The 13554-nt window shown below is 38.4% G+C and overlaps 2 protein-coding genes across 13 annotated transcripts in view; one reads left to right on the top strand and one right to left on the bottom strand.

Moving 5' to 3' along the window:
* The first annotated feature begins 312 nt into the window (after window positions 1–312).
* LOC103721635 (Peptidase S24/S26A/S26B/S26C family protein) lies at window positions 313–11953 on the top strand. 5 transcript variants are annotated; one of them, XM_088718202.2, is made up of 6 exons: window positions 313–509; window positions 5901–5939; window positions 6029–6204; window positions 6322–6394; window positions 6580–6745; window positions 11823–11953. In XM_088718202.2, exons 3-6 carry the CDS (start codon window positions 6039–6041, stop codon window positions 11844–11846), a joined length of 429 nt encoding a protein of 142 aa, XP_088574328.1. In that variant the 5' UTR covers window positions 313–509; window positions 5901–5939; window positions 6029–6038; the 3' UTR covers window positions 11847–11953. The 5 variants fall into 5 exon arrangements, with proteins under 5 accessions (XP_088574328.1, XP_038979519.1, XP_038979517.1 ...); XM_039123591.3 differs by lacking the exon at window positions 11823–11953 and adding an exon at window positions 8833–9189 and having other exon boundaries at window positions 6049–6204; XM_039123589.3 differs by lacking the exon at window positions 11823–11953 and adding an exon at window positions 8833–9189.
* Window positions 11869–13554, bottom strand: part of LOC113463517 (uncharacterized) — an 18067-nt gene continuing 16381 nt past the window's right edge. For all 8 annotated transcript variants that reach the window (XM_039123586.2, XM_039123587.2, XM_039123588.2 and 5 more), the window contains one exon: window positions 11869–12556. The gene's annotated coding sequence lies outside the window, so the exon portion shown is untranslated. The remainder of the gene's footprint in view (window positions 12557–13554) is intronic.

Raw genomic sequence — 13554 nt, 5'->3', positions numbered from 1 at the left:
GCTCTATTGTATAATACTATGCAATATCCTTTATGGTAATTTTGTCATATAAAAGTACTTTCTCAGTTTGTTTACCAAACATATGTTAAAGTGCTACAGCACTTTAAAAATATAGTTACCAAACAACAAATAGCTTTTTATAACAGCTCTACTTCAGATAGCTCTACTTCCAACAGCTTCCCAAACAGGGCCTAAGAGTTACACTCTTCTATCAACCTACGAATCTAATGGATCAACGGTCAGTCTTTAACAGTGCGTTTTCGTCTTTGGATACAGTCTTGGTGTTCGTGGCCCTTGATTTGCTGCCTTCTTGTGCACACGTTAGGGATTTAGCCGGACAAGATTGGACGGAAACGGCAAACCGGAGAGAAAGTCCGGACTCCACGGTCTTCTGTCCAGCCAGGCGGCCCTAAGAAGAAGAGAAAAAGGGGACGATACGAGAGATTGAAGCAAGAAGGGTGGACCGGCGGCCGCTCGCCGTTGGCAACGGAGGCATCGAGCGGCCTTCCGTAAGTTCAAATTTTTTTCCCCTCTTCTTTACCTCCCCCTTCCCTTCTTTCCTCCTCTCCACCGTTTCCTCTCTCTGTTTTTTTCTTCGCAGCAGCAAAAGCGAGCATTTTGTTTCAAAAAATAAAGAAAATCACGATGTTATAGGATTTTTCTGTTGCCGTGGCATCTTCGCTTCAATTTGTTCCATCATCGTTGCAATATTTTGGCCAGAGAGAAGGAAAAAAAGGGGGTTATCGTTTGCATGATGCAAATGCAAGTAGTTGTGTAAAAATATATTTTGCTGCAAGGTTTTGTTTAGATTGTCTCATGCGTGAAGGGTTGCTGCTAGTTATTTTGTTCTTGGGCGTGGAGATGAGATAGAAAAGGAGTGGGATTCCGGCTTCCCTTGGTCCCTGGGTAAAGGGAGAGCGAGGGTGAGGAAGGGAGATTGGGATGCCAGTATCTGTTTCTCCTCTTTTGGTTAATATCCTATTTGTTATTAGTATGTAGTTTAAACGTAAGGTATGAAGGACCAGTAACCTAGAAAGCCATTCTATGTAAAAACCTAAGATGCATTTGTGACATGCATATGACAGGTAAGTTACTTGATTCATGTGCATATCTGGAGGCATGCATTTGTTTATTGCAAATTGACATTCTGTGCAATGCGCTGACCAGAATCCCCGGAAGTTGATGTAGTTGGTAGATTTTTATCGAACATGGATTCATGAAACTTATTTTCTCAAAAAAAAGGGTGTTAGATGTCATAGGGTATCAGTTTGATGTATATATTAATGCCTAACCAATAAATCAAGTCGTGCCTTGTTTCCTATTTGCTAGACTTTTCCAATTTCCGAATTACTTTTGAGAGCAGCTTTTGTTTGCATGACCTAGAACTGCATAATCAATGAAATAAATTTCCTACTTGTAATCTGCCTTTCTATATTTTATGGTATGCCTTTCTCCTGCCTTATGCTGCACTAGATAGGAATGTTGGCTCTAGTTTGGTGGGTTGGCATCAAGCTTGATAGCCCAGGGTAGAACAATCTAAAACTTTGATGGATCGCACCATAATACATTAAAGTTAACCCAAATGTTTGGGATAAGGATTTCCAGTATTGGGTAAGACAACTCTCTCTCTCTCTCTCTCTCCCTCTCTCTCTCTTTCACACACACACACACTCAGCTCACTCCTGTTACCTCTCTACCAACACACACGCACATACTAGTGATATGGAGAATTTGAGATTTTTTTTATCAACATTGGAAAGAAATGCATTGCTTTTTTTTGTGCATGTTGCGGTTGTTTGTATTAAAATAGCAACAAAACTTACCTTCTTTGTGTTTTATTATTTTGCATGCTTGGTAAAAAAAATAAATCCCCCCTTTTTTTGTAAAAAAAAAAATCTTAGGTGTTATGAGATATCTAGGGGTTGTCATTTCTCTCGGAATTAGGTTTCCATTTATCAAATATAGATCTCTTTTGAACCTTTTGCAGTCATGTGATCCCTTCCAAAATCCTTCCCATGGCTGGAAAGGATGCTCGTGTTCTTTCTTATCCCTCTCCTTTTCTTCCTTTGCTCCTCCACTTGTAGAACAATAGGTAAGAGCCCATATTTGTTTTATTCCTCTTCTCATTGTCTTCTCGTTTTCCTTCAACCTCAGTATGTCGTGGAACCATGGACAAAAAAATCTATATGGGTATCTATATTTGTCATCTCCTACTTTTGGATGCTGAGAAGAATGTTCAGTGAGGCGTGTGCGGCGAGGGATGCACTATGAAGCATATTGGGCATATTACATTATGGTACAAGATACAGATTAATGGAGTATCAACTCAATTGGATCTAGGATGTTATTGCAAATGTCTTTTTAGGTTCAAAGAGTTCATTCTCTTTTGTGATTGCAGAAATTTATTATCCCCTTCTATTCAAATAAAAAATTGATTCTGCTATTTTTTCCATACCTGCATGTAAATCAAGGATCGCCAAACTGATATTGGTAGGTGTACCGGTCAGCCACCTGATCGGTTCGGTATCGGCTCGGACCGGTTCGAACCGATACCGAACCGATACTACTGGTTCGGCCTGGTTCACGCATTCAAAAGCCCAAAAAAATTTGGCTTAGCCGATACGGGCCGGTACCCTTTTTTTAAAACCGAACCGGACCGATTTGGTACGGGCTGAACCGGCCGATACGGGCCGGTTCCTTGATATAAATAGCCCGTTGTGGGCTTAAAATTAATAACATCTTCACCATTGAGAGTAACAATCAGCTGAAGAATGCTACACATTGATGACAAATGTTATTCTTTTGAGGGGTAGTACAAAGAACATATTGGAAACATACTTAGAAAAGTCTGTAGTCATGTATTAAAATTAACATTACCCTCTTTTTAAGTGTCTTCCTCTTTCTTTCTTGATTTTGTTATGCCTTGACTGTGACATATTAAATAAGTTTGCGCCCCAAAAATGTTTTGATAAAATTTAGGTAAGCAATGACCAAAGAACTCCTTAATGCATTGATTGAAACACTGAAATACTTCCATTTTGATAAACCTATGCTATAACCTACATCAATTGTTCCAATTCTATCAGGAGGGAATTTCTCAAATATTTAAACAGAAAATTTTATAATTTATATATGTATTGGAGAAAATGTTACTACTTATATATACATTGGAGGAAATTTATCTGTACATCTGCCTGAAAGTGTGGCCCTAAACAAAGCGGAATGGAAGATAATGATTCATATAGCCAACCCCAACTAGTTTGAAATTAAGGCTTCGTCAAGTTGTATTGCAGAAAGAGTATTGTTTTTTTTTTTGTGTGTGTGTGTGTGGCGGGTCGGGGGGGAGTTGGCTCATAATAAACTTAGGGGTGTAGCATTGAAATGTGCAATTCATCTAATCTTTGCATTCTCAAGGAGGCAAATGGTTCTCCTATCATGGTGCAAAAACCTATTGGAACTTCAAGCTTGAACACCTATCAAAAGGAAGGCTAGGAGATTACTAACTGTATTTACAGAAGGCTCAATCCTAAAGGATCCATCGTAGTCTGTATATATCGATTTCAGATACTGTTACCTCACCACATTTATCTCTGAACAAAATGCAGCCTTGATGTGTTATTGGTTCATTGATTCACTTCTACTTCAACACGTAAAGGTCGAAAGCACTAACCTCTCTAGCAATACCTGTCTTGAAATCACAAACTTGTGTTCTTATGGAAAATCCATTGCTCTACAAGGATGGGAGATCTTGATATTGCTGCTCATGTGAAGCATCCGATCGTACAGGTGGTTAGCTTCATTGGCGCAAACTTTAGGTTGGGCCAGCTAGGCTCATGGTTGAGGTCCTTCCCCACATGATGTCCTTGGACCATTGTTTCTTATTGGCTCTTGAAGGAAGTGGTGGAAGATGCTGATAAAGGCCTAGTGCATGAGCTCCTCTTGGATGAACCTGGAAATCCTAATCAAGTTTGATTAAATAAGCCTACAAATTAGGATCCTCTTGGATGGACCTGGAAATCCTAATGGAGTTGGATTAAATAAGCCCACGGATTGGGAAAGTGTTTGGAGATTAGCCTCCTTGTAGTTGGACCTGAAGATATTTGATAAGTTAAAGATGCTAGGACAAATTTAAGCTCATAATGAAACAGCTAATGCGGGTTGGATATGGCAATGCTCTGAAAGAAGGAAGGGGGGGGAGTGGGGGGATCTTTGGTAGAGTATGGAGCGGATTAGAAATTGGGATCAAGGATTCTCTCTAGGATTGGGGTGTCTGCTCAATGGAAGAATCAGTGCCTCTAGTAGAAATGCCCATTTGTGGTGGTGTAACTGGTTATGAGATTTTATCAGTCAGAAGAATTGCTAAGAGAAAATACCTCTCTTTGTGGGGGCATATACAAAAATAGGGAGGGCAATCTCTTTTTCTGATATCAGCATATTTAGATTAATGAATCAGGACCATTGTTGACCGGAAATGGTATTGCCGCCCAGTAATCATATAGATACTGTGTCTTTGTATGTACATTAATTTATTAATGAATGGTTTGGTGGTTTTTTTTTGCCCTTGGACTCTTAGGGAAAAGGGTTATGGGCATGGCTTTTTGGCTTTCCATGCCTGTATAATATCAGGACTTGCCACCCCAAGGCTGCTTTATGGCCCTCGATGCTTCTTTGGAAACTTGGTTGATCTATAAATTCACATTCTGATTCTTTCTTTGTAATTATTGTTGGATCTTAATAACCTAAAAAGCAAGGTTCGCCGTACCGGTCGCCTACCGGACCGGTACGAACCAGCCAACTCTTCTCCGCCGGAGCTGGGGAAGAAGAAGAGAACAAGAGAGAGTGCAAGGAAGAGAAAGAGGGAGGAGACCTGTGGCCGCCATCGGAGAGCCGTGGAGGGGCGGCGGAGGCTGAGGGGAGGCGGCGAAACCTGCGGGGGCGTGGCCGCAGCTTTTTAATTTGAAAATTTTAAGTGAAGTCGGCAAATTCGTTGCCGACTTCACTTAAAATTCAAAAATTAAAAAGCCACGGCTGCGGCCTCGGCCTCCGCCGCGCCCCCGAGGGCCCCCCCCCGGCCTCCGCGGCTCTCCGATGGCGGCTATAGGTCTCCTCCCTCCTTCTCTTCTCCGCGCTCTCTCTCTCCTTCTCTTCATCTTCTTCGTCTCTGGCACAGAACTGATCCATACCGGTTTTCATTGCTCCGGCGTACCGGTTACAAGCCGGATCGGTCCGAACCGGCCGGTACGGGCCGGTTCGTCAGACCTTGCTAAAAAGTGTTGTGGAACTAAGTGTTGCTCCCGTAGGAACATATTCGTAGAGCTGCAATCAATTCTTGGCATATCAGAAATTACAAGAATGACAGCAATTAGTCTTTGTCCTGCTTGCCTTTTTAGGTGTTGATTAAAATCATGATTTAAGTTCGGGGCTAGTGAGAATATGGTGTTATGGTTTTACAATTAAGAATGCCTTATAGTTTGTTCTAATGTTGTGTGAAAATCCTCCATTGCAAATCTGTGCATGAAGAGTTGCAAAGAATTCCAGTATACTGTATATTCCTTGTGCTTTTCTGTAAGAAGAGCCCCCCACACCCTACTTGAAATGCTTCATAGTAAGATTTCTGAAGTAAACTAGAATTTATAATGTTACATCGTTGTGCATATAATTGTTGGTCCAATTTTTAGTTGATTGTTATCTCTTTTTTCAGTACAGTAACCTGTTTATACTTGTACCTTGGTTCTTCAAAATTTGAAGTATACAAACTGAAAGCTCTTATTTTGTGGGAGCAATGAATTTTTAAAATTTTTCCTAATTCTAACTCTGCTTCCTCTCTCTCCCTCTCTCCATCTCTTTTTTTCAACTTATTAATTTATATAACTTTTTGCATCCTGTGCAAGTGCATGCAGGTTTCCACTGATAAAAACTGTGCTATACTGATCTGCCTAGTGAGTTCAAAACTTTCTCAACCCCCACCATTGTAAAGTTTAACTTTGTGTTAATGCCATATTTTCTCATCGCATGTATTTCTAAACAGACATTTGGATATGGGAACAGGGAATTCTTTGTGGCTTCTCACAAAGAAGACTCTAACAGGTGCACTAATTGGTGTCACCATTTCAGACAGATATGTGACAGCCTCTCCTGTAAGGGGCAGTTCTATGCATCCTACATTTACAGGGAGTTCTACTAGCTTTCCTGGTTCTTTGAAAGGTAACTTATTTTTAAATCTAATTAATCAAAATTAGTTTGGTTAGAAATATATTAGCTGGTGTCCTGTGTTGAATATTATGTCTTATCTATATATGCTGACTAGTAGCTTGATTACAGGCGATGTTATATTAGTTGAAAGATTCTGCCTGCAAAAGTATAAGTTCTCGCATGGGGATGTGATAATTTTCCGGTAAGTTGCCAAATATGGCTCTGTCATGTAGTATTTATCTTAGGTTAGCGTATACCTAGAAAAACGTGCCCAATCTTTAAAATACAAGATGAAGGCCTACAAGTTTGTCTATATGATGTTGTTTGTTGCAATGGACTTAGCACCTGTATGCAACTGTTCTCTGACTCATGTTTGATGATATGCAGGACTCCAACTAACCAGAAGCAGTTGTTTGTTAAGAGATTAATTGCTTTACCTGGTGACTGGATCCAGGTTCCAGAGTCATCTGAGATACTGCAGATCCCAGAAGGGCATTGCTGGGTTGAAGGTGACAATCCAGCTTCTAGTTTGGACTCAAGATCTTTTGGCCCTGTAAGTTCTCATAATTGCATATCATTTGGCCCTGTTTAAGTCAAATAGTGCATATGCTTGCTTGGGAGTAGTTTCTGGTGCTCTGATGAAAGGGTCCGCATGTGCAAATTAAATAACAAAAAGATTATGCGGATTGGGATTTTGAGAAATTGTCAAAGATGATAGCTGTTGCAGGTGGTTCTTATGCCCATACCTGACCTCTAAAATCATGGCTAGTCCAGTGATCGCACAATTTTCAGACACAACTGCTGTGTTGCCAAATGGCTTTATAACATGGAATTGAGGTTGAACTGAACTAGCGATTCTTGGTGAAACAATGGATACAGAAACAATAATTAGAAGAGAAACCTTCATTGATAATGGAAAAAACCTCTGAAGACACCTTTACATAGAAGTCTACATTCAAATTATTTAATATGAAACCAAATACATATAAGTCCATCATGTCCATGTATGTACAAAGGCTCAATGCTCTTTTCATGAATTTTACCTTTGCATGCATTCCTCGACCCTTGTGGGTCTGGATATATCTATATATAAGTGTCTGTCATGCTAAATCTGTCTGTGTGATTTGGATTAGTTTTCTGCCTTTTTGAAGCAAAAAGTTAGTAAAATAAGGTCTTCATTCTGTTAAACATGTTTCATGCATGTTATTAATGAGAAGAGAAGAAAATTAGAGAGGAGGATTTTTTTTTTTTCTCGGGGGGTGTCACACACACACAGAGAGAGAGAGAGAGAGAGAGAGAGAGAGAGGCCAGATGGTCATAGATGATCCTTGTGGCCCTCTTTGTGACTGGAATACCTGAGTAAGTTCTTGCACCCTTGTTTGCATGAAGAAACTAATTTCGGGCTTCAAGATGCTAGCCTATATATCATGCCTGGTTGAGATCTAAAGAAGGAATAGTTTTATCAGGGCTGATATCATTTTGGACTGGTCCACTGTTTTGAGAAAAGGGCTGCAACTTGTATTAGACATGATTTAGCAAAATTTAAGAGGCCATACATTCCACTATATGAGTGAACTCACATTTATTTTTTTGCCAAGTTTTGTTGTTTAGGATTTTCTGTCATGGCCGATTTGCCCCCACTAAGCCTGTCATTTGCACTAATGCACATGCATCCTTGCATGTCTGTGCCAATGTGCTGGTATCATGCATGTCTGCTGGTCTATGCACCTGTACATGATTTGCACCCATGTTGTGTGCTTATGCAGGTTAGCCTATGCATGCTTACTGAACCCAACCTCATACATTCTGTTTATTGCCAGCCTGTACTCATGCCTTTTTATGGCATGCAAGGCATGCATTGCTCATACACTGCCATCCTGCTAATGACATTTTGTTTCGTGCTTGAAGTCCTATGCACATATCCTATCCAATTGTACTTTCTCAACCCTTCTTTCTTTGTGTTCCAAGTTGTGTGCTTGAAGTACCATGCACATATCCTATCTAATTGTACTTTCTCAACCGTTCTTTCGTTATGTTCCAAGTTATGTGGTTCAAGTTGTTGACATAGCCTTAAAAGATCAAGTGGCTGAAGTTGTTTTTCAAGTTATGTGGTTGAATATGCGGTTTATAAAACACAAAGTATTGGGCAATCTCTGCAATACAGTACAAGTTCGCGTGAAATAAGATTACCTTTTTAGTGTGTGTTTCTACTTGCTGCTATTTGACAAATTTGTTAATGACACCTTGCATGTATATTTCTTTGCAAAAGATAATGGATTTGAAGTACTGACAACATAGGTGGCTTTGTTAATATCATCTTGTAACAATGACAGAACAAAGGAAATGCCAAATATCTTTGTAAGAGTATCATCCTATCAGGCTTGGTAACTTTGAAACTAGCATGAGAAACAAAGCAGGGACAACCTGCAATATGCAAGCATCACAAGGACATGTAGAGCACCAAATTAGAAAAGCTGAAACACTTTAATACCCTTTGACATGTTTCACGTAATCTGTGTCATATATCAGATAAAGCAATGAAATTTTGTTGCCATTAAAAAGAGTTGCAACGAGCATGAATACTGATCCTCAATAAGTAACAAGTAACTAGGGTTCGACTAATGTTTGCTTCTGTTGCAGATTCCTTTGGGTCTAGTTCAAGGGAGGGTGACCCATGTAATCTGGCCACCCCAAAGAATAGGTCAAGTAGAGAGAAAAATGCCAACAGGGAGAATTTCACCATACTGATCTGTTTTATTTAAAGATTTTCCTTCCATTTCAAGCTCTCTCTCTCTCTCTCTCTCTCTCTCTCATTTTGGTCTGCTCCATTTGCAAACCTAATGGTTCCCAATATTATGCATTGTAGGCAATTCCTGAAAATATGACATTACAAAAACTTTGTAACATTCATTCTTCTTACAACATTATTACTTATCATGTTTGTATATTTTTGGAATTTTGACCTGTGACCTAATGAACTAATTTTTCTCTTTAAAATCATTGAAACTTGATTGCTTCTGCAATTACATGAACTTGTGAAGCTGTTTGCTGTGTTGGTTTTGATGCTGGAAAATTGTAAATTCCGCTTAAATAGCTATGTATTGGATTTGTTAATTTTTATGTTAAACTCATCCATTTTATGTAAGTGCCTGTAATACTTCAAAAACTAGTTCTAGATCCCTTTGGCTTTTCGAAACTGAGTTCCAGGTTCTGTAAATATTGAACCTATAGGAACTGTGAGCAGATATGATGCAAAAGTGTGATATTGATTTGTATCAAAAGGGAGTTTCATCAATTGATAATAGTGGCTATTATGTGCACATTTTGATTGAAAAGAGAAGGGATGGCGAAGATGCCAAAGAACAAGGTGGTGGAGTCTGCTAGACAAAAGATGGCTTCTTGGGAGTCTTGGAGTTGTACTGAAATAAAGTGTTAATATACTCATGTTTACCGAACAAGTAACTGATCTTCTGAGCACCCCAAGGGCATGAGACTAATGAATATAATTAACATTAATGGTTGAGATGCGAAACATTAGAGAACATTATTGTAAAGTTTTTGGGTGACAAAAAAACAAGATGGATTTGAATGGTGTTGTGTTGCTGAAGAAACATAAAATGTGCAATATATGATGGTCTAGATAGCTTGGTTTGACAGAAGGTAATGGTTTTCTTAAAATAACAAGAAGGGGAATACAGAAATTTGATCGCATCGGACAAATTAATGGCAAGGATGGTTAAATTTTGGTAAGAAATGAAAGTTGTTTCCCGTCTTCAGTGAGATCCTATTGAGAATATTAACTATGGGGAGGTGCACAGTTAGAGAGGGTATATGGGTGATTTCTTAGCAATAAGATAACAAATGCTATAAAATATTTATTTTTTTAAAAAAATCTTAGGTGGTTATGGTAGAAATGATGTCATGACCAGTATTAAATGTAAACCAAAATGGAGAAATTGGGTTCATTGGATTGATAGTTGTCTGCTGGAATTTATAAAATAAGGAGGGCTCTTAACATTTGGAGGAGGCATGTTCTATATAAACGTATAGTATGGGGATGTCAAGAATGCATATACTGTATGCTGTTTGCTAGTTTATAAGATAGAATAAGATCGAAAGTTTTTATTGCAAGGTCCCTTGTCAAGAAATTTTTCCTTAGGCAGTTAACAGATGATCTAAAGACACCATTGACACATTTTATGATCTACATAACCATCAGTTGTAAACTTTTAACTTAAAACAAAACCTATACTGAACATATACTGATTAAAGATTCAAAATACACGAACTTATTGAAGGGATCCCAAACAGCATCCTACCTTTCATCTCTATTCAAGGAAATAAAGACCAAAGACGAGAGGGTGGACTCATTGTGTTACGTCTTTTTGTTAGGTTTAATATATGTTGTTGAAACTCAAATTTTTGGAGTCAGTCGACGATTAGTTAAACATTTTTCCTTTCTCTTAATGCCTGTTGAATGGTGACAAATAAAGTTCTCTCTGGTTTCATGGTATCTACAAGCAAATGAAAAACCTAAATCCTAGATTCTTTGTTTTCAGAAAAAAAAAACAAAATGCTAGTATTTGAAGTACCAAACTTCCAATTCCTTCTCGCTGTTTAATATCGGTCCTCCTTCGAATTTGATATGAGGCCGCATCTTTGGTCGTTCACAGCCTAGCATATTTTAATGAAAGTCCATGCTGTGCTTCCACCACTCTTTTGTTTAGAGAGAGAGAAAAGAAGCACCAATAATTTTGAACCGAGCGATGATCGCTTATATCGATCATTTATTTCGCTAAAATATTTAGATCTGTTTATCGTAAGAAAGGCCTTTTCCTGTTCTCACATGCTGCTGACGGCAACCTGTCTCGAAATGAGGAGTCTTGCAGTCTTTGCCTGCTTTGATAGGTGGAACGCTAAAATTTTAATTACAGAAAAACAAAGGTACCTCATTATCTCAAGAAATACCACTATCATCCGTCTTGTAGTTACGTATGTGAAGACTCGTATGAGCATTTGTTTTGTTCCACACCAGTTACTTGCTGGATTAATCTTGAATATTTATACAGAAACAAAAAACTCAAATAATATTTTCGGACTAACGTTTTTGGATGAAACCTTGAATTGTTACAAATGGTATTATAGCAGATCCAACCCATAATCTAAACTAGGAGACATTACAGCACAGATCTATTGGGATCAACCACGAACCAATTATAATGCTTATGATTAGATTTGAAAAAATTTGAATTCTTAACAATGATGAATACATCATAACTCAAACGAAAAAAATATGTAAATATCCTTGCAATCATATGTTTAGTACCACATCGATTACTTGCTAGATAAATATTGAATACTTATCTAGAATTAAAAAATTTAAATAATAACTTCGGCACAATGACTGTCGCTTCAGGCACTATAATCTCTTCTATCATTGTTGATGCTGTTATTGGATACTGGAGCTTTTTCTTTTCCTTTTTTTTTTTTTTCTTTTCATGGCCTCTATTTTGCCATGAAAGCTCGAAGCCAGTAATATAAACTTCAGTTTATCTTAAAGGATGAAATTTCAACTTATTTCTGATTAAATACTGCCTCTTTCGAAACTTCTGAGAAGACCATTTGTGCAGCATCGCTTAAAAATGGACCTGTAGAGTACAACGGGTGATAAGAGACTTCCACGCAATGCTTATAATATTGATGCTTGTTCTGCAAAGAGAGAGAAATCTAAAGACGGTAAAGCAGAGACAGAATAATATAGAGATTTACACACTTCCATTTGCTGCCTACATCCATATACGGAGACAAACAGAGGAAGATTCACTAGCGGCGGAGAGAATTTGAGAAGAGAACCACCAGTGCAGAAGCCCTCAAACTCACCACCACTCGAAAACCCTGAAGTACAAAGATGTCATCTTGAAATCTATAAGGCGGATGAAACATATACATCACCAGTCATGCCAGCGAAGTCTAGGAGGCTCACATCATATACATCAATAGCTATCTGATTTGTTTTTTGCAACCATAAGAACTGAAACAGCACAATTTTGGCTGACATGGTGGATGAATGTATAACTCTACTCCAAGTACACTGCATCACCGAATAAGCTACTTGCCTGTCTGCAACATGCACTTAAACATGACCAACCCTAATCTCCAGTTCAAGGAAATAAGGGCAAAGCCCAAGAAAGCAGACCTACCATTCACATTTTTCCTTTGCTTCCGGTGCCATTTTCCAAGTGACATACATCTTACAGAACCCGCTGGGGTTAACAACATCTACAGGCTCATTAAAACCTAAACCTAGACTTCTGGAGTACCATACTTCCAAGGTCTTCTCCCTGTACTACATTTTATTGGCAGCCTGCACCAGAGAAGAAAATCCGAACATTTAAAATGGTACCTATTGCAACTGAAATTGTATCAGGAAAAAAAATAATAATAAAAGAGAATAGCAATAGACATTTAAAACGAATTTTGAAAGACATTTTTCCCTGGTGTAATGATCTATAACAATTACAACAAATACAACTCTCGTTGTTGATCACAATGTGCACTCTTAGTCATGATCTAGACTAAAGAACTGACAGTTGGATCTTAACTAAGATCCTGTACCATAGAACATCTATATATAAAATGCTTTTAAGCCAAAAAAGTCAAATGATTACAAGGTTTTCCTAACACTGCATTGAGTGCTCATTCTAGAGGTTCCTTTTCCTTTTTTAGACCTGCTGAATTCTCGTTAATATTTGTTTTAATGCATAGGTTAGTGATTCTGCTATATAGCCCAGCATGTATTTTCCATTTTTGCTTTTCAATACAATGATCCATTGATCCTACCAGAGTTGAGCAATAATCCTACCAATAGGATCTGTACCATCAAATGTTAAATGCACGGACCAAAACCTAACTGTCCACACCTATAATTCTCATTTCTTTTTTTTCTTTTTTGTTTTGTGCGCATGTGTGTATAAGCGTGTGTGCATGCACTTCACCTGTTAGAGAGTGAGAAAGGTGGGGTGGCACACTGCCACACCCTATAGAAATTACTGAGGTTCGAGTGCTTGGGAGTGAACCAGCCAACACAAAGCCAGAGCCTCCTCCTTTTAGGACAGGTATAATCATGATTTAGAATATTTAAAATTTTGAAGGCCAGAAATTAAACATTTTGAATGCTATTGCCAATGCATGGAGTGGCCACAAAATGGATGCTTTTCAGTATCATCATAAATATTTTATTAGATTTTGGTTATCCAGTTCTAGCATAGCTGTCCAGTATGTGCTCTAACGTGTAAATCACAACCCAAAGTTACATTCTGAATTTGCAGGGTCTACCATACATCAGCCACCAGTGCTCCATTG

The sequence above is a fragment of the Phoenix dactylifera genome, chromosome 3 (genome assembly GCF_051530095.1).
Source record: "Phoenix dactylifera cultivar Ajwa chromosome 3, Ajwa_hap1_PhDact_Kaust_v1.1, whole genome shotgun sequence".
NCBI classification, from domain to species: Eukaryota; Viridiplantae; Streptophyta; class Magnoliopsida; order Arecales; family Arecaceae; genus Phoenix; species Phoenix dactylifera.
Note: the sequence above shows the minus strand (reverse complement) of the source record. Positions and strands in the feature narration are given on the sequence as shown.